Below are 24,548 nucleotides of genomic sequence, written 5' to 3' on the forward strand. Positions count from 1 at the left end.
CCCATTTTGAGAACTGACATTGTACAACAGTATTTGGGGAAATACACCTTGGTGAACTTCAAGTTTATAGACTGAGTTATGTTTACAGCATGAAATACCTTTACATGAAATGATTGGATTACATCTAAGCAGAAGACCTCTGAAAACAAAAAGGGGGAAATCATTTGTTATCAAGCCACAAAATATACTCAATACAGGACACTTAGCATAGGAGCCAACTCCTAGGGGCTGAGGTCCCTTTGCCCCCCACCCAATAAAATATCGGGGGGGGGGCAAAGTTGATGGGTATTGCCATTCAAACAGTGTGTGCGCACCCTGTCTTGTGATCGGTTATGCAGGTCGGGGCTTATCTCCCCCCCCCCATATTTTATTCAAGTTCACACCCCTGCCACTTAACTTGGGGACCTGATTCTCACAGATGGAGAACAACCACAGCCTAAAGGGATTCTATAACTAGAGTAACCCCACATACATTCAGTGCTCAGAACTAAGACAATGAGATAGTTATGAGAATAATATTGTGTGAATGCAACCAAACATTGTTTACATTTATCATCTTTTCTTGGTGGGATCTGTTGCCAAAATTAAGCAATACATTCTGTGTAAATGGAACTATCTCCAGATTATCTAGGATGTATTGAACTCATAATTTCCTATTCAATCTGGAGACACAAAGTGTTGTTTTCCCTGTATTTTTGTTGGAAGCCGCCCAGAATTGCTGGGGCAAGCCAGTCAGGTGGGTGGTGTGTTAGAAATATTATTATGTTTGAAGCTAATAACAAATTAGTGACAATATCACATCAGTCCTGCACTGAAAAACCTTTGTGTTCTATACATCTGGAAACTGCAGAACTATAAAAACATTTGGGTGTGGATTTAATAGTTTATTTGAAGCGCCATTTTGCAGAGTATTAGCAGAGTAAAATCACCTTAAAATGTTTTCTTCCTTAAAATATAACCCAGGGATACTACATGGCTCCTCTGTGGAAAATCAGAAATCATGATTGCAAGAAATTGTATTATTTTAATATTGGATGTACAAAATGGTAAAAAAATACCTACAATATTTCCTTGTTTACTGCATGACAACATCCTCAGGTTTAACGACAGCATACATGAGAACCAAATATTTCTACTTAAAGAACAGTTTCAGAAAATCCAATTTAGACCAGCAAGAATTACAGGATGAGGCACATAATATACTTAGGCATTAAGAAGTTGAAATGCTAGAAAAGGTAACCGTATTAACCATTGAAAAAATAGTAGATCTTCTCACATAGTTCTTCTCCGTACTAATTCAGAAACATGTACCAAAGAGCTGCCTGGATATTTTGTAAGAAATAGTTTGACGTTCTTAAAAGGAAAAAAAAAAATCAGGCTTAAACAGTAACTGCAAAAAATATAATTGATGCAACTTGAAACCCTTTAATCTAAACACAGCTGAATGATTTTGTGTGATGCTATATTTTAAAAGCTTTACATAACATGAAAAATGGTTAGAGCACCTTTGTGAGTTTTTTAAATTGCAGAGGCCCCACCCCCAAAATAAAATTGTTACATTGCCGGAAAAGCACTTACAGTAAAAAGTGTACAGTAAAGAGCTGCACCCCCCCCTCCCCCCAGCTAAAACCTTGCTAATACACAATTTGAAAGGACTAGACACATAAACTCAAGTATATTTGAAGAAAGAGTTCACCACAAGCTCTAATCACATCACGGCTTGGATCCAAAGATCCTATAGCACAAGCAGAAAGCAGAAAGGGATCACACACCCCTATTGGCAGCTTCCCAAGGTCAGGTGCTCTGTAGAATCCCCTGACCCTTGGGTCAGATTTCAGGATGTGTGAGACTAGACTGCAGGTGCTGGGTGGAGATATCCAGTGTTTTTCTTTCCCTGGATTTCCTTTACTTGCACTTTATTTATCATGATTTTACATTCTTTTACAATAAGGCACAAAGGCTGGGATCTAAAGATCTGCATTACGCACATGCAATCATTTGACTCCACCCCGCCAGTTTTTGAGCAGAAAACCTTCAGCTTCAAAACTGGTTTTCTATATTACATAGAGGACTGCCTTTTGAAAAATAAAAGCCCAAAGGTCCCATGGGTATATTAGTTGTGCGGTTCTTTGGATCCTGTCTACTGAGCAAACTGCTAAACAGTCATGTAAACCAAAGTAAACCAAAATTTCATGTATCACAGATTGCCAATGTGCAGAGGGCAAACATACACTTTTCTCTTTTTGATTGTATTTTGGCACATAAACATTTCTCAAAATGAACAAAAATATCCCTTGTCCTTAAATTATCTGGACAGCTGAATTTTAGATCTGATCTTTTTTGTGTAGAACATATTGCAGGTATCTAGTAGTGAATTCCTTTAAATAGGACAACTGCCTTCCAGGAGCTTTAAAAAATAAATAAATATTGCAGCATTTAAGACTGAGCTCATTCCCATCTCCATTTACAGTGAACAGCCCACTTGGCATCAGTTTCAGGGAGATGCTTCTTGCATTCAGGTTTTTGTTTTTGCAGCCATTGAAATGGTCTTAAGTTTCTAATTGATTATATGTACGCAGATAAAAGGTACATTTTATTAATTCTCCCTGTAAGATATTAACAGGCGGGAAATCTGATAGGCCTATGATGACACTTAAAGGAAGCCACAGGCCCGGATCCCAAGGGATCCCAACAGGATTCCTGCATTCCCCTGAAAAGCTCTCCTAATGGCTAGGACCCTTCCGCAGAAGAAAGGAGCCCCCTCCGAGTACATGGTGTTTTGAACATATGAAAAGGACCCTAAATTTGACAAGTGGGGGTGGTGACAGTACCAAAAATTAATGCAGACTTGAAATAGCGAAGTCCGAAAAATATTAGCGTTACTAAATAATATGATCTATGTTGGTTTTGTGCACTAGTTATTTTTGTTCCATGATTTCACACTTGGACTCGTGCAACACTTTCTGGATTTTGGTTTGTTACTCTGAAGAAGCACCGTGGTTAAAAGGGCTTGTTTTTAATCGTCCTTTTCTACAATCACTTCGCCGTGAAGCACTTTTCTTCTTTGACGAAGCATGTGGAAGTACAGTTGTGGAAACACTATTAGGAAAGAAAAGAAAGAGCAGAGATGTGTAACTGTAGCAAACGGAATTGGGTATTTTATGTCATCCAAACCCCCCCACCATGGCTGCAGTAGGGTCACCATTGCCTTGCTGTTCACATTGGTCAGGAAGCAAGGCAGGGAGGGGCCAGGCAAATCAGAGGTGGTAATGGGGCTGGCTCAGTCTGTCCCCACACCTGGAATGCCCAGTTTCAGGGATCCAACCACAGCATTTCTTATAGGGACAGAACAGGGAATCACAGAGGGATTGGGGCATCGCTCCATGGGGTGGAGGTGGGCTTGGTGGAGGAATGGCTCCACCCACTCAAAGTCTGAATTTCAGCCATATGCCCCAGCTTCTTCTTTTTTAAGGATTCAAGACAGCTTACAAACAATCATGCAATAATTTTTAAATGCATACATCAGCCAAGTCCTAAAGCAGCAGTCTTAAAACCTCCACCAGAGAATGATGGAAACAATTTCTAAAAAGAGCAATCGTAAAGAGAACAGTTCTCAATGAAAATAAGCCGAAAGAACATGTAGCCCAAAGCTGTGTTTCATCCTGAGCAACTCATTGAAGGCAGAAAGCACAGGGTGGTTAGCGTGATTGAATTTGGAAGTATGGGGATGGTTTGGGTTTATTACATATTACTTTGTTATGGAAAGATGCAAGGTATGGTAACTGAGTAATAAAAGAAGATAGGATAAGCTTTTGAATGGCACTTTTAAAAGACAAATGTTTCTATCGATACCTACGTGGTACATAGGATGCCATGACGATGAGAAGGAAATAGTAGTAGTCAAAAGAGACATTATACTTGTTGGGAAGTCTCACTGAAAACATCCCCGATCTCTTCACGTAAGGTAAGGCAGCATAAATGGTTAAAAGCTCACCGATGACTCCCACGGGATATAAGATGATGAAAAAATTGTACCTGGAAGAAACAATATAACTAAACAAATCACTCCAACCATTATCTTTCTGATTTTCTGCTTTGGATTACAACACTTACCTGGGAGTAAGCTCCCCTAGATGCAATGGAACTTACCATGCTTGCTGCCCATGTGTTCTGGTTGAGCAAAATGCTGTAAATTCCTCAAAAGCTATAAACTCGGGTGCATGAGCCAGCCAGCTGAATACACACCTCAGTCAACTGTGGGCAGCCATGGGTCTCCCTACTGTCTTCCTCAATTGTGTTGGCTGTCAGCAATCGCCAGGGACCAATGGAACAACTCCATTTTGGGATGGAGTTTTTAATCCCTATGAAGAATTCCTTGGTGGGCGGTTATTAATATATTGTTATTTCTCCCTTTGCAATCAGGTTTACCTAAGTCTGCAATTGGGAAAGATGGTCTGATTTGCCTAGTATTTCATTTCATTGGCAGAGTCAGAACTTTTATTTATTGAACATGGAAATTTTCGATCAAGATCTGAATTTAAACTTTGGCCCCGAAGATCAGACTTTAAACATTTACCCTGAAGATACTAAAACACACACACATCCTAAGTAGAGAAATATCAGCCAATGCACTTGTGTATACAACTGCTGCTGCTGTTTGGACAAAGGAGCAGCATACAGTGGTGGGATTCAACTGGTGTGCTTGTGCTCACGAAAGAACTTTTGATCAAGTAGATGCCTCCAAAATGGAAAAGGGGGCAAAATGATTTTTGCCTATTCCCCCTGCAATCTTTCAAGCCCCCAGCCACCTTCCACCCTGTTCTGGAGGGTCTCCCAAGTCTCTGGGACTGGTTTTTGGAAGTCACTGAGGGATGCAAGGGGAAGGGTGAATTGCCAAAAGATCCTCTTGAGAAGGCATCCATGGGATCGAAAGCCCTTCCATGAGCCCAAGAAAGCTAACTAGATTCTACCCTAGTACACTCATCTGGCTTGATTAAAGTTAATAGTACAACTGTGTTCAAAAATAACTGAAAAATAATGACGTTGGGAACTATCCTTTTGAAATATGCTGGCCACATGAACCGGAAGCTGTACACCGGCTCCCTCGGCCAATAAAGCCATGACTGGACCTAATGGTCAGAGGTCCCTTTACCTTTTACTATGGACATTTGGCAGAGCCCATGGTCAATTCCGAACCATAAAAAACACTGGTCTTGAAAGGCGCAACTGCTTTATTCAGAGCATTTTGTGGGGAAAGTATTCACTGGTACAAAATACGGGAACCTCTTTTTTCCTGCTAGCCATGGAAGCAATTTTGAGCACTTTTACCTTTGGCACTTTTATCAATATACAGGTATCTGCACCTCATTTTTTACACCCCCCAAAAAAAGTACTGGCTTTAATAAACATGATATTATCTTTTTTATATTTGTCACCTTACATGCCGGACACTTAAAGCTATAAATACTTTGACAGAGGGGTTTTTTTTGCACAAGGTAAAAGCATACAAATGCAGCCATTCATAAAGAACCAGCCTCTGGAACTCAGGCAGGAAAAGGCAAAGATGGTTTGCTCCCAGGGTCAGAAGTAAATGCACCATGTGCATTCCATGACCAAAACTGGTGCAGCCAGGGAACCCGAAACCCTCAAAAGAACTCAACTCGAGTAGACTGTATGGGGTGCACAAGAGAACCAAACACATTAGCGGCATGCAAAAAGAAAGAAAGAGAATACTGCCTAGGCACATCAGAAGCCAATTAATGAAAGGAGAGTTTCCATATAGCTAAGCTGCACATATTCTCCTATGCACAAAGTGGCAAAGCTCCTCTGGCAGCAAACACAAGAGGATTAGAAAATCCCAAACTATTACAAAGAAGTACAGAATAATAGTTTGTCACATTTTTTTTAATGCGCTGAAAGGCAGGGTGCTAAATGAGTTCCTTTGAATTCTGAAATCTCATTTAAGAGATAATACACAATGGAGGGGGGCGGCGGAATCAGAATATGGTTGTCTGCTTTGCTTTGTAGTGTTTTCTCAGCAGGTGGGGAGGGGGGGAGAGATACCAAAACTCAGTGATGGAGCTCATGCTTTGTATGCAGAAAATCCTGGATCAAGCCCTAGCATCTCCACTTTAAAAGTAGCAAGTGATGGGAAGGAGCTCCAGCAAGACACTGGATAGTGACTGCTGGTCAAGAGTATATGATGCTAAAAGGAGAAATATACAGTCCTAACATTAGTTTGTTATGATTTGGCATACACATTGCGTAACATTAAACATGCCATGTATAAAACTGAATGCTCAGTTTAGAAAAGAACTCTAGATCAGTGAAATCTGATCACTTATCCAGCTGTATTTTTTTATTTAAAAAGGAACAATATCTATCCTGAGAGAAAAGAGCTGCAGGTGTTGCAATTGCAGAAGCTTTTGCCATGTATGTGAGTATGACTGGGTCTCTAAACTACCACATGCTCATCATCAGAGTGCAGTTGAAAGTGTCTGCTTCAGTTGACGCAAGCTGTTAAACAAAATGGCGACAGCACCAGCCACTGAAACTGCCAATAATATGCATTTACCAGGGAGAAGCCCACTGAACACACACACAAGCCTTACTTCCAAGCAAATATGTCTATGATTGACCCAAAATACTTGGCTCAATGTTTACAATACAAGCACACTGACCAACAGCAGCAACATGGCAAAAGGCTAGAACCACAGTTGCCAACAGATTCCAACTCTCCAGCTCGCATGACCAATGTATCAGGGAGGGAGTTGGTCTAACAATACTTGGAAGGCCACTGGTTCCTCACCCCTGGGGTAGGAAGATTTTCAGTTAAGGTTGCAGCTGCCTTCCCCCAAACTGCATCCCTTGTATTTCTTTTACCTAGTCTACTTTTGCATCGAATTCCAGCAGAATTATATCCCCAAATTGACATAACAGAAAGACTCGCACAGGTGTTGCATTTTGCAAGCTTTTGCACTTTCACTTATAAAAGGCCTTGTTTATCTATAGGCAATCCCAAAATAGCATATTATCCAAGCAAAAGCAAAGCACCTGTGAACAAACATTTTTTTCTATCTTATTCAATATGCAATTTTCAAATGACACACAAGAACCCTCTAGAAATATTAATGGCATGAACACAGGACAGGTTAATTTTTTAAAACCAGCAAACTCTGCATTAAAAGCAGACCCAAAAGTACAAACACAACTTCTCAGCTTTAAAAACAAACCACACACTGTTTATTTCCTTGCCGATTCAGCATGCATGAAAATTAGCATGCACAGAACAATGAGAGACTAAACTGCAAGGCATTCTCCACCTGGCCCATTTTATGAAGTATGGCAAGTGGTTGAGCATATTGAATGTGTAGAAGGAATATCGAGTAATCTCTGTCACAGTCCATACGACCAGAAAAAGAATAACGCTGTCCTCATTCTGGATCTGTAGAAGTATAAAGAACCAACATTTTCTGCATCCTTAAATTGTAAAGAAAGCTGGCAACAGAATGGCAAGGCAGTACGCCCAAATCAATGTTTTTAAGAAGAATGCATGTTATGCTAAACATCCCGCACCAAACTGAGAGATTGCCTATGGAACAGAGCAGTAACTAAATATAGCAAATTCACATATGCACATGGTTCTCTTCCCCCTTCCCCCACAACCTTTTTAGTTAGCTTCCCAAATAATTCTTCTTTGGCCTGTTATTCTTCAAATGTTGCTGAACAACATTTCTGATAACTCCGAACCATTGGCCATGGTGGCTGGGGCAGATGGAAGATGGAATCTGACAACATCTGAAGGGGCACAGGTTCCCACCCCTGATTTAAATCACTGACAAAACACATCTGTTTTCAACCCAGCTACTTTTAGGCCTTCGTGCCTCGTCTAGTATAGTAAACCTTCTATAGTCTCCTCTTTACAGTGCTTGATCTAAGAGTTGAGGGCGGGGGCCCTTGGGCAACCCTAATCAGAAAAAGAGGCTGGACATACAAAGTGAGAACACTCTTAGGCTGCATCTGACCTTCTTGGATGAGTAGAGGTGGTACCACTGTGCCCATGATAAGCCATCTGCTGGTTCTGGGGCCCTGGCCTTTCCAGGCCTAATATTCCCATTCTCTGGTGCCAGGCCTGTCCTCTTCAACAGGCCGTTGCAGCTTTTTCCTCTCCACATGTTTTATTTTCCAAGAAATTAAGATAATTTCACTTTGTCTTGTGCAACCAAAAGGAGGCTACAGGCTGCGAAAAGAACCCAGTGCCAGAATGCTGGCTGGAATCATTTCTGCAAGAGGATCACTTAGGCAGTAAGATCTCCAAATGTACAACATGGTGCAAGGAACTAGGCGTTGTAGCTGACTATATGCTCATCTGCAGCTTGGTCAACAACCAAGTCATTCTACTGTCTTTGCAGGTTCTAGACATCTACCAACCACTTCAAGATATCAGAGGCTACCCAGAGCTGTTGAAACAAGCAACAACAGATTAATTTCTAACTCTGCAAAGGAGGGGCAGGGATCTCTTTTATTGCGCTTTGAGAAGAGGAATTACAGATAAGTAATTTTATTTTTCGTTAAAGTGACTGAAAACTAATAAAAGCTCCGTGGGTGTCTGTGAAATAAGATAAAGCAACACAGATTTTGTTACAAGACCAGAAGGGGAACCCGTGCTCAACTACTTGACAAAATCCAAAGATCGTGAAGTTTTCAGACAGGTGAACATCTCAAGTACCACATAAGGTCAAGGAGTAGCACCAAGTGTTTACTATTGCTCTTCAAATGTTTTGTATTGATGTTCACCTAACATACTGGTGGGAATGTCAACTTGCCAATGGGTTTTGGAAACATATTATACAACAGATTGCATTGACGATAGGAGCAAATTTTAGTCTTTCTCCAATGTTGGTAAGATTGAGGATGATGTGTCTGCAGAACAGATTCTTTAGTGAAAATCTTGTTAATCACAGCCAGAGTAGTGCAGGCCAGAAAATGGAAATATCATTATGTTCTATCTCCATGGGAATGGTTTCTGAAATGCTTAGAATTAACAGAAATGGACAAACTAATTTGGTTTATAAGAGGAATGGCAATGCAGACTTGATTAAGAGGTGGCTGTACTTTGTAAATCCCTAAAACAAAATAAAAGAAAAATGTAAGGAAAAAATGTGTTGCATTATGCATGCTTACTCAGCAGCAGGTCCTACTCTGTTCAGTAAAGGGTTTACTCCCAGGTAAGTGTGCACAAAATTGCAGTCTAGTGTTGTTGTTTTTTAACAGTTTATACACAGCTTTCTATTTTTAATGTGCTGTTGCCCACCTAAAATTCTGAAGAAAGAGCAGCTTTAACAAAAATTGATTTAAAACCTTGACTGATCAAACTTCGCGCTTGTTCAAAGAGTTTCCATTCTCAGCAAATTGATGAGCATGGGTTTTCGGGAGGATTCTTTGCAATGTCTTATCCACAGCAGGTAATAAGGCTCATTTATGTGTGGGGATCTAATCTTTTGGATTTTATCCATTCTGTTACAAAAAGAGAGTGAGCTGACAGTTTATATGGATGATGAGCTTGATAATAGTTCTGTTAGCAATCCAGTTACAGTTAAGCATTTGTGCTTAAGCTCATATGTAGCCACATCCCGCAACTCTCTGCACCAGAAAAATAATGGCTTAGCATAAAGCATGTAGACCAATATCCTAGCACAATAAAAAACCTGGCAAAGATGCAGAAAGGCAGATACAGTACACTTCTTTCTACAATGCCAATGTTATCAGCTTATTTTGGACAGACTGGCTGGTTTCCCTCCTGCATGAGGAAAAAGGCTCACAGGGAACTCCCTGTGAGCAAAAAAGCATCTTCTGTGAGCATCTTCTGTGAGCAAAAAAGCATCTTCTGTGCTCTGCCCTACAAGAGACCCCTGCGTTTCGATTAGTGCTAGATGCAGAACAGAATTGCTGTCTTTTATGTTTCATGTCTTTTATGTTGCTCTTGGTAGAATCAAAAATCCATTTTTACACCTAGCGCAATCTAAGTTAATTGCGTTTGAATAACACCTTCCCTCCTTCATTTTAATTATCAGTTGCAGACTGGGGCTTATTCATCATACCTAGCAACATTATTATTATTTATCTGACCTTTTTTCTTTCTTTATTTTATGTTAGACCTTAATCGTGGTTTATTTTTGCTTTAAAATTCAGCCTCTTAGGAGCTTAGATCAGGAGTGCGGAAGTAGATTCTGATGCTGGCCATACCTCGAACTTGGCCACCCTCCACAGACCACTCTGACGGGTGGGCTGGGTTGTCCACCTGTCAGTCACCTGATGTCATATGACACCAGGTGATTCAAAATTCAAGATGGCTGCAAAGGGCTGAAAAGGGAGATTCTTTGTTTGCATCCCCTGCTGGAGTGCAAGTCACATCTGCAAAGGAGAATCCTTTGCATCCCTGGCTTGAGTTCAAATAGGATGTGAGACCAAGGAAGGGTTGGCGTGGTTGGCCCCAGATGGCCTGATGGACCATCATCTGAGTCCCAGCAGACCTTATTCGGTCTGTGGCCCAGAGGTTCTCCACCACAGGTTTAAATTATCTCAAAAGGCTGCTTTTCAGTTGTGCTAGTAAATGTATTATATGACTGTTACTTAGGGGGATGGGATGCAGGTGGCATTGTGGGTTAAACCACAGAGCCTAGGACTTGCCAATCAGAAGGTCGGCGGTTCGAATCCCTGTGACGGGGTGAGCTCCCATTGCTCGGTCCCTGCTCCTGCCAACCTAGCAGTTTGAAAGCTCGTCAAGTGCAAGTAGATAAATAGGTACCACTCCAGCGGGAAGGTAAACGGCATTTCCGTGCGCTGCTCTGGTTCTCCCGAAGCAGCTTAGTCATGCTAGCCACATGGCCCGGAAGCTGTACGCTGGCTCCCTCGGCCAATAAAGTGAGATGAGTGTCGCAACCCCAGAGTCGGTCACGACTGGACCTAATGGCCAGGGGTCCCTTTACCTTTACCTTTACTTAGGGGGAACTTCCTACTAGGCAGGGCCTCTTCCCAAACGTACTGATATATGCCAATGACTGCATGAATCTAGTTCCTCCTTCTCCTCAAATGCGGACATGGCATCTTAGGAAATAATGGAAAACATTTGTACCAAGGCATAAAAATAAAGAAAAATGAATTTGAATGTTAAACCTGTTCTATCATTTAAAAACAAGCTGTTGTGGTTCTGAGCAAACTGCACACACACAGTTTGGGATACAAATTTTTAAAAATAATAATCAGCCCAAGAGTTCTCACCTGCAAACATGTTTAAAACAAACATAAAAAGGAATGAAGAAATTATGCCGTTCATGACTATAAGCAGATAGTCAAAACTGCCACCTGCTGGTGATACAATTTAATGGCTGGGCCCTTTACAGCAAATGAATACAGAAATGAAATGGGGGGGGGGGAGCCAGGGTTAATTTTGGTTGTAACCATTAAGATATTCAAAACAAAATTGAATTGTGGAGCAACTATCACAGCCTGAAATTATGAACTATTGTAAAGCACATTCTACACTCCGTGAAAGATTGGGCATCGTCCAGCCAAAATGCCAGGGCAATCCTAAGCAGAAGTTAAGTCTGAGTTTGGATGAGTGCGACTTGCCTTCCTAGTAGGAATGCTTAGGATTCCTGCACAAATTTCCAATGGAAGCACATCCTTAACATTTACCCCAATGGAAATCAGTATGATGTTAGTTAGTGGTAATTAACATCAAGCACTAGGCTTTCACATAAAATCACTCTGGTCCAATTTAACTTTGTAATATACACCTCACCAGCCTCAGCTAATTTCCCCTGGGAGCTTAAAAGGAATGGTAGGAGTCTTTCCTTATACCTGTTATAAACACTTACTGCACATACCTAAGAACAATGACATTAATGCTAACTAGGAAAACACCTGCATGAAAGATTAATTCACATGCATTTAGCTTAAGGCTTACTTTCACTAAGTCCATTCAACATGTGCTAATTTTAAGTCCTCTCTGAAACAGGAACAGCCCAACAGCTTGGTGAATCGGTTGCCAAAGAGATGTGTCAGCCTTTGATCTTGTTTCATAGAGAGAGCAAACCAGGCAGGAGGCCAACCTAGCTCAGATATCCATCTCCAATGGCCTTTAAGTCCTCATCTCCCAAGCGTAAGGCAGACACAAATGAGGAACTTTTAAGATTTGCCTGCAGAGCTGTGTGCTGTTACAAGTCAGCCTCAGCCCTCTAAAGGTTCCTTCAGCCTTGCTGAAGACACATCTCTGTTGACTTTTAGAAGACTGCGAATTGTCACACAAAAAACCCCGCAGAGTTGAAGAGACAAACAGTTTCACGACACTTACCTGCTTTACACTATGTGTAATAAACCACACCATGAAGATTCTGGAACTCACTTGGACCCCGGTCACAAGCATAGAAGTGTGCACTACTCCTTAAAAAGAGAAACAGGTCACCTTTGTCTCACAGGGCAGGATTTTGTTTAGTTAACTGAGAAACTGAAACCATGACTCACCAAATGCACAGTGGATTATCTGTAAATTTAAAGAGAGAGAGATGGGGAGGATGAACAACTGAGTATTTCAAAAGCAAAACCGTAACAAGTCTATTAGCATCATAGTCATGTGAGAAATAAAACACAGAAATGGAACTTCTAGGCTGGGATAGAATTTAACATGGAAAATGCAAACTATAGAAGACTCACAGCAATCATGGAGAAATGAGCATCAGGAGATGACTCTACTGGCAGGTGGGCACATGACAGCATGGAGATTACCACCACCCTGTTGCAAAACTAGGCACTTCATAAACAGCAAAACAATATTATTATTTTTAAAGTTGCACATGTAGGGGCAGGAAAGGTAAAACATCTGGCAAAAGTTTCAACCACTCCACTGGAAAGCATAAGGCTTGGAATACAATGAGCATAAAAATAAAATAAAAATTACTAGAATTGTTAGCTGCACTATTTGGGTTGTGCAATGTTCTGCTATTTATCTCAATATATTTCTATGACCGCGAACTGGCTGCTGTTACGTGTACAGCCATGCACCCCTTGACCAGCCATGGCACTAGAACCCAGAAGCCAAACAGCTCACGACATTTGCAATGTTAAAGGGGCTCGTAACTCAATTTCAATTTTTGATTGCTGCCTTAAGTTGCTTAAATTGGGTTGTATATGTAACACAAGTCATATTCTCAATAGAGCCACTGAAATTAATGGTCTGGAAGTTAGGCCTGGAAACAAACTTGCAACCAATGCAGCTGTTTTAAAGCAGGGGTTATGTGAGATCTAAATGGATCCCCAGCCAGTAATCTGGCTGCCACATTTTGGACCAGTTGAAGCTTCTTCTTCAAGGGCAGCCCCACACAGAGGATATTACAATATTAGGTAAAGGGACCCCTGACCGTTAGGTCCAGTCATGATCAACTCTGGGGTTGTGGTGCTCATCTCGCTTTACTGGCCGAGGGAGCCAGCGCACAGCTTCTGGGTCATGTGGCTAGCATGACTAAGCCGCTTCTGGCGAACCAGAGCAGCACACAGAAACACCATTTACCTTCCTGCCAGAGCGGTACCTATTTATCTACTTGCACTTTGACATGCTTTTGAACTGCTAGGTTGGCAGGAGCAGGGACCAAAAAACGGGAGCTCACCTCGTCGTGGGGATTCAAACCGCCGCCACATCTGGCAAACCAGCCAGAGCTGGGAAAAAGCACCCCAAGCCACTAAGGCCACTAGAGAGTGACAGTACTGAATCCAGGAGCATCTCCAAACTGCAGACCTGCTCTTTCCAAGGAAGTTCAGCCCTGTCCAGAGCAGACCATCTTCCTACCTCCTGGCTATGAAGACTTTAGACCAGGCTTCCTCAATCTCAGCCCTCCAGATGTTTTGAGACTACAATTCCCATCATCCCTGACCACTGATCCTGCTAGCTAGGGGTCATGGGAGTTGTAGGCCAAAAACATCTGGAGGGCTGAGGTTGAGGAAGCCTGCTTTAGACATACCACACCTCTGCCTTTTCGAGATTCAGCTTCTGTTTGTTGGCCGACATCTAAGCCATCACTGCCTCCAAGCCCCTGTCTAACACCTCAACTCTCACCCCTCCTGCTTCAGATGGAAAAGAGATAGAGCTGGATGTCATCTGCATATGGATGACACTTCACCTGAAATCTCCTGATGACAGCTCACAGGGGCTTCCTATAGATGTTAAATAGCATGAGGGACAAAATGGAACCTCGCGGGACTATTTCAGAATTTTATTTATTTATTTATTTATTTATTTATTTTGGTGTCCTATTTTGGAAATAGGATTTCCAAATGAGGAAGTGATATTTTAAAAAAATAAAATAAAAATTCTATGGTTTCAAAAACACAAGAGAGTGTCTCTGAAAATAATGGTACAACTAAATAAACATTGTACATGGGACTAACAGTGAATGGCTGGTGGGCCACATCTGGGTCTATGAGGTTTCCTAAAAAATTGCCATCCTCCAAACTCCACGGAGGTCAAGAGGGCTGGAGCAAGTCTGAGATCAAATGCATGCAAGCTGTATGACATACATTGCCTGTACTGTACAATGTTGCACACCTGAGGAAGAAAACTGGTTCTGGCCAGTGGGGAAGATTCTTATGTAGACACACACACAGAGGGCCATGTTTGACAGGTGGCTGGTGTCACTCACCTGCCGATCATTCATCACAATAATATAAGGTGGCTCCTTCTGTCCTGCACAGTTTGAAATCAATCCATTCAGGCAAAAAACTGTGTGCAGTGCTTTCCAACCACCAACAATCAGCTGATAGTAGACACTTTGGAAGTGCTGTGCATGGGGCTTTGCAGGCAGTGCCAATCAGCGGTGCCTGCAAAGCCCCACATTAACTGCCCCACACCTGATGCCATATATAATGTCAGGAGAAGTGCAGGTGGATGTAGCTACCCACCCCTATTGGAGACAAATGCCATTGTGTGGTGCACTTTAATTCCCTCCCTCTCAGCTAGCTGATGAACACACCATTGGGCCTGTAAAACATATTCATGCCCAGGATCATACTATGGGACAGAATCACAGCATGGGGAGGCAACTCCAACACCACCTTGGGAACTCATGGAGCTGCAGTCACACACAAAGTGTAGGCAACAGATATAGAAAAACAGCAGGGATTCCATGAATAACTGCCAGTGAACTATATGGAAAAGAGGGTGAGAAACTTAAAATTCAATTTCAAATCAGTGGGAAACTCAAAAGACTGGTGATTTACAAAAAGCCCAAGTTAAAGTGCCTTTCTTCCAAATTCTGCATAGTTTGCAAGCTATTTCACAAAGCGCTCATAGTCACTCTAAATTATTTAAAAAATCATTATGTTTAATAATGTTTAGCAAATCTGTATGCTAGCTTTGTGTCAAGAATAAATCTGTACGACCTGGTTCATACTAGCTGGCAGCCAACCACACTGAGTGCCATCAGAGCATGTTTTAATATCTTAAAATTGTAAGCCATCTTAGATGTCGTGGAAGAAGTGGTGTCGGTGTGTGTGTGTGAAATAAATGAATAATAAAGTTGCATAATGATGACAGCTCAGATAAAGGATCACTGCAACCACACAAATCATATTCCATGAGCTAAAAATACAGCCTCCATGAGAAGGCACCCATTGATACAAACAGCACCTCCAGACAGGCCTAGAGTCAGCATGTCACATGGACTGGTAGCTGCCAGGATGGTCCCGTCTCCATATATGGAGCTTCTGACCTCAAACTCAGCAGTCCAGAGACAGTTAACTTAGGCTGCCTAATTTATGAAAACCATTCCCTCTGGCTGAAGGTATGGGAACTTCTGTTAGCTTGACAACAGACTAAACTTCTTTGGGTCCGTCAATGTTTCGTTGAAAGTATATTCCCAGACCACCACTGTCCCATTAAAAAAAAAATGCATTGCTTAAAAAACTTACCTCAAGCAAAGCAAAAGTCTGGAAAAATTTAAGTGTCTTTTGAATGTTTTTGTATAAGCCTTTGTGTGTTCCTTTTTCCATGTAAAACCGCACCATAGCAATAGCCAAAACCAGCCACCTAGAAAGAGGAGAAACAGTATTCTTAATGGAATAATGAATTCACGCAGTTAACTTATTTCTTACCAGACCTTCTACCAAGCAACGCTACTTTCCAGTCAGGCCTTTGAGGCAGGAGTCCAGCACCCCATTCCAAAGCAGGAGCAGAATGGCCTCCCAAACTTTTTGGCTTACCACATTTTGAAGTAAATGACATAAAATATGTTGCCATTGAAACAGCAGCTCCCCTATAAACCCTAAGAGCTTAAATTACCTCACTGCACCCTTTACACAAAATCTAATCTACCTCAGCTGACATTTACCACATTTAATAGAACTGCTACAATTACCAAAGTATCCTCACAGATACTTAGGCTCATCCGCGTAGTTTGTGGTAGGATAAGAACCCCAATGTGCCTCAGAAGAATGGGGGTGGGGCGTGGATTCAAGAACTCTGTTCAGCAAAATTCTTTCTTTCTATACTATATTTGCACTGGTCTGTCATCACACTGTTTTTATTTGCTGTTTCCCAAGGATTGAAAGTAGAGGCAGGGGAAGAAGGAGCAGGCAGGAAGAAAAAGGAGTGGACTCATGTCTGTAGTAAATGGTTTGATGCAGGGGTGAAGAGAATGCCTTGTGGGCAAAAGAGTGTCTCTGTGTGTGACAGTTTTAGACCTCTGGTCACTGGGAGAAGAGAAAAGAGGAATTGGAGCAAGGGCAGGTGGAACAGAGTGGAGGTAAAAGCGGCATTTGGAGGAATGTGGGATAGGTAGGGGAAGGAGGTGTGAGAGAAGAGTTTTAAGGCTTTGGTGATGGGGGAAGAAAACTGGAGACACAAAATTGGAGAGGGGGCAGATGGAAGTGAATTGAATTAAAAGGGACATGTGCAATGCTGTGAAGGAGTGAAAGGGGACTATTTCAGTGACACTTCCTTTTTGCTGTACTCAAACTTCCATTCCTCAGTTGCCTCACATGAGGGAGATAAAGGATTAAGAACCCTCAAATATTCCATAGTACTTTCATACTCAATACCATGTATTGTCCAACAGGAAGTTCCAGATTCAATGTAGAAATTATTACCAAGCAAACACCTGTATATGTACAGCATCCGTCAACTGAACTGAACTTTCTCCATCTCTACCTCTTGCTCTTAAGATTGTATTCATCTGAAAGATACAGTAACATAATGGTGGGTGGGTGTGCAAAGGAGACTGTATAATGGAAGAGAGGAAGAGGCATGGAAATAGCGGGGAGCAGGGTCTGTAGGCAAGAGGGAGGGAGTTGAGAAAAGGCAGGATGGAGAAAACAGAAAGTAAAGGTGAAAATGGGGGGTGGGGGTGCAAAGGCGGCTGCAAAAAGGAGGGAGCAGGAAACATGAAAAGGGAGGTGGAGAACAAAGCAGGGGTACAAAAGGGGCTGCAGAATAGGAGGGAACAGTGGCTTTATAATTGGACAGAAGATGAAAAGGGTGTTTAGTTGTTGCAATGTGTCACAGGAGGAAAATGTAAGAGGTTACCATGGAGGGCGTCTGCGCAAAGGAGGGCTACAGAAAGGGAGATCAGCCATAGAGCTCGCTAGCCTCACCCAGTGCTATTCTTCTCGAAAAAAGAGGTGCCAGAACTCACCATGAACACCTCCCTCATTCTCTTAGAATGGCAATGGCGCCCACCTGAGAGGTGCTGGAACTGAGTTCCTGTGAGTTCCTCCTGGAAAAAAAGCCCTAGGCTCACCTATGTCACAAGTTTGTCGGATAATTATATGTTGCTTTGCACTACTGAATGAAAGGTGGGATATAAATGTAATAATATATATAAATGTGAATTAGAATTTCCTTCCATAGCTGATATAAGACCCCTTAGGTGTTCAAAGGAATGTGTGAGAGCTCAGACTTATGTAGGAGGTTGTACTGGGTCTGCGCTGAACATGTATGTGCGTACCAGCCCTGGCCACACCTCTCCTGACCTGTGCTTTGTTGAATATGGTTAGAACCCACCCTGGAAGGGGGAAGCCTGACTATGCAGAATTCCTGATCCCAATGAGGATTCTAAGCACCTTCAACCCAAAACATTTGAAATCCCCCTTCAGACCTTCACATGCTGAAAGCAGAGCTAGAACATGTGTGGACATTGAGGGGTGAGGCTTGTGAGTATAATTCCCCCGCCCTTTAGACCTACACGTGTTCACCTGGACACCCAAAAAGAGCTATCGTATTTGCCACCATTTAAAAAAAGAATTCATTCCACATGTAGGTTTCCTAGTGAAACATCTAGAAACCATGGTCTCAACCCCACTCCAAAGTCCAATCAGGGCTTTTTACTCTAGTTCTGGAATATAAAATGTTGAGGCCAGGGTTTGCTCAAATTCCCATGGCCAATCCAACACAAAGAGCCACTCTTCCAATTCAACTTTCCTATGATAAGCATGCAATAGGATTTCAAGATCCATCCTGCTAAGGCAGCTGTTCTTTATCAGGACTGTGGTGTGCATTCAGAAGGTCCATGATCAAAACAAAATGCAAATACAAGACACCTTGTTCTACAATGATGAATGTCTATGGCACTTCTATACCAACTACCCTGGTTTCTGTAGCTCCTGTAGTTCCTCTTCAGGCTGGAATTTCACATATACAGCCCTCTTGGTCTTGTGATCTGCATGTGGGAGGCGCTTCTGAGAATGCTGTTGCTTACTAGCTGACATAGCACAGATGGACCAGCTCCTACAGACACTGAAGATGTGCCAGGCGAAAGGCACCAGCATGTTCCCCTAGTCCTCCTGGTTACAAAAGAACGAAAGAAGAGCCCCAACCAGAGAGACTCATCCAGCACTCTGGTCTCACAGTGGACCATCAGATGCCTACAGGAAGCCAAGAAGCAGGACATGAGCGCAAGAGCCCGCTTCCACTTGTGACCCTTGGCAACTGGTTTTCAGAGGCATACTACCTTGGATACTGATGTTGGTCCTTAGCCATCATGACTAGTTGTCAGTGATAGCCTTATCACTCATGAATTTGTCTAATCCCTTTTAAAGCCACCTAAGTTGGTGGCCATCACTACACCCTCAGTCAGTGAATTCCATAGTTTAACTAGGTATTTCACTTCCTTTTGTCTGTCCTGAATATTCCAATATTCGGATTCATTGGATGACCCAATGGGAAAGTGAGAGAAAAACTATGTCTATTTGACCCCATCCCATGCATAATTTTAAACACCTCTATCAAGCCTTTCATTTCCCCCCTAAACTTAAAAAGCTTCAAAGGTCGTAACCTTTCTTCATTGGTCATTTTGGTTACCCTTTTCCATACCTTCCCCAGTTCAACTATTGTTTCTGAGGTGCAGGGATTAGAACTGCATAAAGTATTTCATGTGTAGTTGCATCACAGATTTGTATAGCAGTATTATGTTATTGGTAGTTTCCTACTGCCCCTATCAATTGCTTTCCTAATGATCTGCAACACAGAATTCACCTTTATCCACAGCTGCAAAGGGCTGACATTTTCATCACACTATTTGCTAAGAACCCTCCATCCCAAGTTCTCTTTTCTGGTGGTCAGTCACCACCAGTTCAGAATCCATTATGATGCGAAGTAAGGATTTGTTTATTTTTGTCCCTATGTGCATCACTTTACATTTGCTTACATTAAGCCACATTTGCAATTTTAATGCCTATTCACTCAGATGCTTTGAAACTCCTCACAATACAAACATACTGAAAAACCACACTTAGTATATGACCACACTACAGTATATGAAGAGCACTTTCAAGTAGGAAAAAAAATGAATACTGTGAACCCCTGTGTTATTAAGTCTCATGCAAAACACGTTTAGCATATGCACGGCTTGTGGCTTGTGGAAGTGCCAGACAAGCCGTGCATTTATTATTCCACTTATTTATATCCTGCTTTTCCTTCCAAGGAGATCACCCTTCCCATTTTATGGCCCATTTTGTGAGGCAGGTTAGGTTAGACTGAGGGACAGGGACGCAGGGTCGCACTGTGCGCTGGCTGCTTCGTGGCTGAACCTCGCTCTCCAAGGTCCCAATCCTTTCACCACTGTACCAAATATATCTTTACATTTAACACGGCCGGGGTGGGGTGGGGGTTGCAACAGAATCCTTAGCGCAGCAGCCACGTCTAGTTGGCTCCGGAAGAAGCTGCCCCTGGAACAAGAGCGCTTTGCCGCCTCTCTGCTCTTTGATTTGAGTCCACGTCGAAAGCTGGGCAGCACACTTCAAGGTGGCGCACGGCTCTTCCGTTTTGGAGGGTGGCTGAGGGTTGGCTTGTGGCGTGCCCCGCCGTCTGTCCCCGCTCAGCTTCTGGCACGGCGGGCAGGTGTTCTTCGCAGGGCCCAGCAGCCTGCGCTCCTGCGGGAGGGGGAGGGGAGCGCGGCTCGCCAGGGGAAGCAAGCGGCCGCCAGTGGCCGAGCGGGGATGCGCCCTGCGCGGCAACCGCCGTAAATTATGCCGAGGGAAGCAGTCTGCCCCATGCAGCCGCCGCCGCCGCCGCCGCCCCCGTGCACCCCCGCCCGGCATTCCGGGCTGGGGCTATACTTAACCTCTGCGGCGGGTTAGAGGCATGACGTGCTCGCCTCGCTGGAAGGCTGCACCGTATTAGGAAATGCAGGCAAGCCAGAGCTTCGCCCGCCCCCCCGCGGCCTCCGCCCTTCTGTGCCGCCCGCCGCCCCCCTGGTCGGAGGGCGCCCCGGCTGCCCCTCTCTCCTCCCCGGGCCAGCGAGCGAGAGAGCGGCCGGCCAAAGAGCCCCAGCCCCGCCGGGCGCGCGCTCTCCTCCCTCACTCACCCCGCCGTCATGGTGATGTTGTAGAAGATGAGCCAGGCGGTGGTGACGGAGCCGCGGCGCCGAGGGGCGGCCGCCTTGCCGCTCTCCTTCTCCTCCAGCGAGCCGTTGCCGGCTCCGCCGTCCTCTTCGCTGGACGCCATGCTTTCCCTCCCCGGAGGCCAGGCGGAGACAGACGGACACACGTGGGGGGCGGCCGGAGGAGGCGGAGGCGAGGCGGAGGCGGAGTCGGGCGCGCAGGCAGGCAGGCAGGCAGCTGGCTTTGGCGCTCGCCCCATCCGTCTTCGCTGAGCCCGGCGGCAGCTGCTGCTTGGACAGCTGCTCGGAGGCTTCGCCCGGCCCCCTCCCGGCTGCGCAGGGGCTCCGGAGGATACCAGAGACCCGGCCGCCTCTGTGCGCCAGGATGACGAGACTCGCCTCTCAAGCTGGGACTCGTCCGCACCCTCCCCGCGCCACGTTGCTCTTTCACTCTCACAGGACCATCCTTGACAATTGTGGTGGAAATACACATTTTTTATTTTTTATTATTTTTAAAAATAAAACATATTGTTGCACGCCCAGAGTTTGGTTTCCTTGCAATGAGGGACAGTAGAGACTGTGTTGTCTTTAGGATATATGGTTTATTTACACATGTATACAACTTGTGATGTAAAAAGTAGAGACATCACCTTGCCAACAAAGGTCCATATAGTAAAAGCTATGGTTTTCCCAGTAGTGATGTATGGAAGTGAGAGCTGGACCATAAAGAAGGCTGATCGCCAAAGAATTGATGCTTTTGAATTATGGTGCTGGAGGAGACTCTTGAGAGTCCCATGGACTGCAAGAAGATCAAACTTCTCCATTCTGAAGGAAATCAGCCCTGAGTGCTCACTGGAAGGACAGATCGTGAAGCTGAGGCTCCAATACTTTGGCCACCTCGTGAGAAGAGAAGACTCCCAGGAAAAGACCCTGATGTTGGGAAAGATGGAGGGCACAAGGAGAAGGGGACAACAGTGGACGAGATGGTTGGATAGTGTTCTCGAAGCTACCAGCATGAGTTTGACCAATCTGCGGGAGGCAGTGGAAGACAGAAGTGCCTGGCGTGCTTTGGTCCATGGGGTCACGAAGAGTCGGACACGACTAAACGACTAAACAACAACAACAACAACTTGTGGTGGTTCACAGCATTAATATCCCAGAAGGTCTTGCTTCTCCCATAGTCACAGCTTTGGATTCAAGCAGAAATCAGGCATGGCTCTCACTCTCCGGTTTCTGCCTGTCTGTAGCCCAACTCAACTCTGGCTTTTGTCCTTCTCACTACTAGCCACCCATTGGCCATCCAGTAGAAAGAAACTACCTTTCTTAGACTAAGGACCACTACTTAGGGTGATTAACTCACCAAGAAACTTGCCTGGCTCCTTCAACAATGGAATCTCCCAAACACACAATATTTATAACTTACTAACCCATATGAAATACAGTGGTGCCCCGCAAGACGAATGCCTCGCAAGACGGAAAACCCGCTAGACGAAAGGGTTTTCCGTTTTTGAGCTGCTTTGCAATACGATTTCCCCTATGGGCTTGCTTTGCAAGACGAAAACGTCTTACAAGTGTTCCGATTTTTTTTCGCTCCCCCCCTTTTTCTAAGCCGCTAAGCCGCTAATAGCCTTTTAGCTGCTAATCCGCTAATCCTTTCATAGCCGCTAAGCCTTTAATAGCCGCTAAACCGCTAATAGCGCTAATCTGCTAATAGGGTTGCTTCGCAAGACGAAAAAACCGCTAGACGAAGAGACTTGCGGAACGGATTAATTTCGTCTTGCAAGGCACCACTGTATCAAGGTTTCTCACATGCATATGGTTGACCACTGTGAGAATGCAACATATAGGACGGGCCTTTGGTCGGACTAGCAGGACCCTTCTTTTGTTCCTAATGCAATGGTTGCGAAACCATTTCCCCCCATGGACCTCTTGAAAATCGCTTGATGGTCTTGGCAGACCACTCACTGGTTCTTCTGCAATCATAATGTGCTGGGCTAGGTGCTGTATGATTTTTAACTGTATTTTTATTGCTTCTTCTGTTTCTTAAATTTTATTGTCTTAGGTTTAGATTCCGTAGAATTCAAATTGTAATACAATAAAATGCAATATGAGAAATAAAAAAGGAATACAAACCCATTTATAAATTAATATAATATCAGCATGCTGCAGATCACCTGAATTAAGATAAGGGACCACAACTTGGGAATACATGTGCACCCAGAGAGACTGAACATGTGTCAAATACTCTTTTTTAATGTGCAAAGTAATCCTAATATAAAACAGATTCATGATTTTTTGTTTCTTTTTTTTAAATAAATTTTTATTGGTTTTACAAAAAATTTTAAAACAATACAAACATATAAAAAGACATACAAACACGTATAATTTCATAACTTTTTTTTTCATAAACCTTGTTTCTCGGACTCCCCCATACCTCCCCTTTCTGCATCCCAATGTCCAAAATTTCCCAGCAACCTCTAAATAGTTCTGTCAAACATATGTCCTCTTAGTCTTTCCTTCAGTCTAATCTTATATCGCTGTAACCCTTTCTTTCTCAAAACCTCGACATTCATCAAGTTTATAGTAGTCCTTAAGATAAATTTTAAATTTCTTCCATTCTTCTTCTGCCGTCTCCTTCCCCTGGTCGCGGATTCTGCCAGTCATCTCAGCCAGTGTCATATAGTCCATCACTTTCATCTGCCATTCTTCCAGAGTGGGTAGATCTTGTGTCTTCCAATACTTTGCGATGAGTATTCTTGCTGCTGTCGTAGCATACATAAAGAAAATTCTATCTTTCTTTGACACCAATTGGCCGACAATGCCCAAGAGAAAGGCCTCTGGTTTCTTAGGGAAAGTACATTTAAGTACCTTTTTCATTTCATTATATATCATTTCCCAGAAAGCCTTAATCTTCGGGCACGTCCACCAAAGGTGATAAAAGGTACCCTCGGTTTCTTTCATGATTTTTTGTTTCTGGCTCATCCTAAAGTTCCTTTCCTATAGTATTTCCAGGAGTGACCATTCAGACATCCTTGCTGAAGAATGAAATTGGCACTCTTCTGTCTCATTGAACATGTGTTTCTGCCCTTAAGCTGATGCCCAATAAGAAGGGCAGGTAGCAAATCATTCAGCACACACCTTAATTGTGAGAGTACCCTATTTTTTTTAATGATATTTATTGAAAAAAGATTTTTTTAAAAAAATACAAAGAAAAAAGACAAAAACAGAAAAAGAAAAAATAAAACCATCATTTTCAAATTCTCCACTTTCATTACCTTCTTTCCATGACCTCCTCCTCCTCCCATCTCTTGTATCTTGATTAATAATTGTCACAGCAAATCCTTTCCATAATTCATAATATTCTGTCATTACATTACCTTAATTGTGAGAGTACCCTAAAGCCTGAAGAGTGAGTGTGACAATTTGCCACAGTACCCACTGCTAAAGTAAAGAGAAAGAGGGAGGAGAAGGATATACCTGTCCTGTCCTGAGTAAGCTGAACCCAAGTCAGCTGTGACCTCCATGTGAGAGTTATGCCCTTCCTCTCAATATCCTATAACAGCAAGGCTACAGTGTCTCTTACCCGTTCCTTGGTCCATGATCCAGCAGCACTGTGGGCAACAATGTAAGCTGCTGTCTGGCCATATCCCTGAGGCTCAGGCATGCTGGACAGCTCCCAGAAAT

The 24,548-nt window shown here is 43.3% G+C and overlaps 1 protein-coding gene across 3 annotated transcripts; it reads right to left on the reverse strand.

The window, feature by feature from the left end:
• Positions 1-1,004: 1,004 nt before the first annotated feature.
• Positions 1,005-21,276, reverse strand: HACD1 (3-hydroxyacyl-CoA dehydratase 1). Of its 3 annotated transcripts, none has more exons than XM_082193236.1 (7): positions 20,850-21,276; positions 15,961-16,078; positions 12,526-12,544; positions 12,356-12,441; positions 7,323-7,444; positions 3,857-4,035; positions 1,005-3,099 (listed from the first exon to the last, which is right to left on the reverse strand). In XM_082193236.1, exons 1-7 carry the CDS (start codon positions 21,122-21,124, stop codon positions 3,017-3,019), a joined length of 882 nt encoding a protein of 293 aa, XP_082049362.1. In that variant the 5' UTR covers positions 21,125-21,276; the 3' UTR covers positions 1,005-3,016. The 3 variants fall into 3 exon arrangements, with proteins under 3 accessions (XP_082049362.1, XP_082049363.1, XP_082049361.1); XM_082193237.1 differs by having other exon boundaries at positions 12,356-12,438; positions 20,850-21,275; XM_082193235.1 differs by having other exon boundaries at positions 12,356-12,444; positions 20,850-21,272.
• Between the last annotated feature and the right edge of the window lie 3,272 nt (positions 21,277-24,548).

Source organism: Podarcis vaucheri (genome assembly GCF_965113315.1).
Source record: "Podarcis vaucheri genome assembly, chromosome: 12".
Classification (NCBI taxonomy): Eukaryota; Metazoa; Chordata; class Lepidosauria; order Squamata; family Lacertidae; genus Podarcis; species Podarcis vaucheri.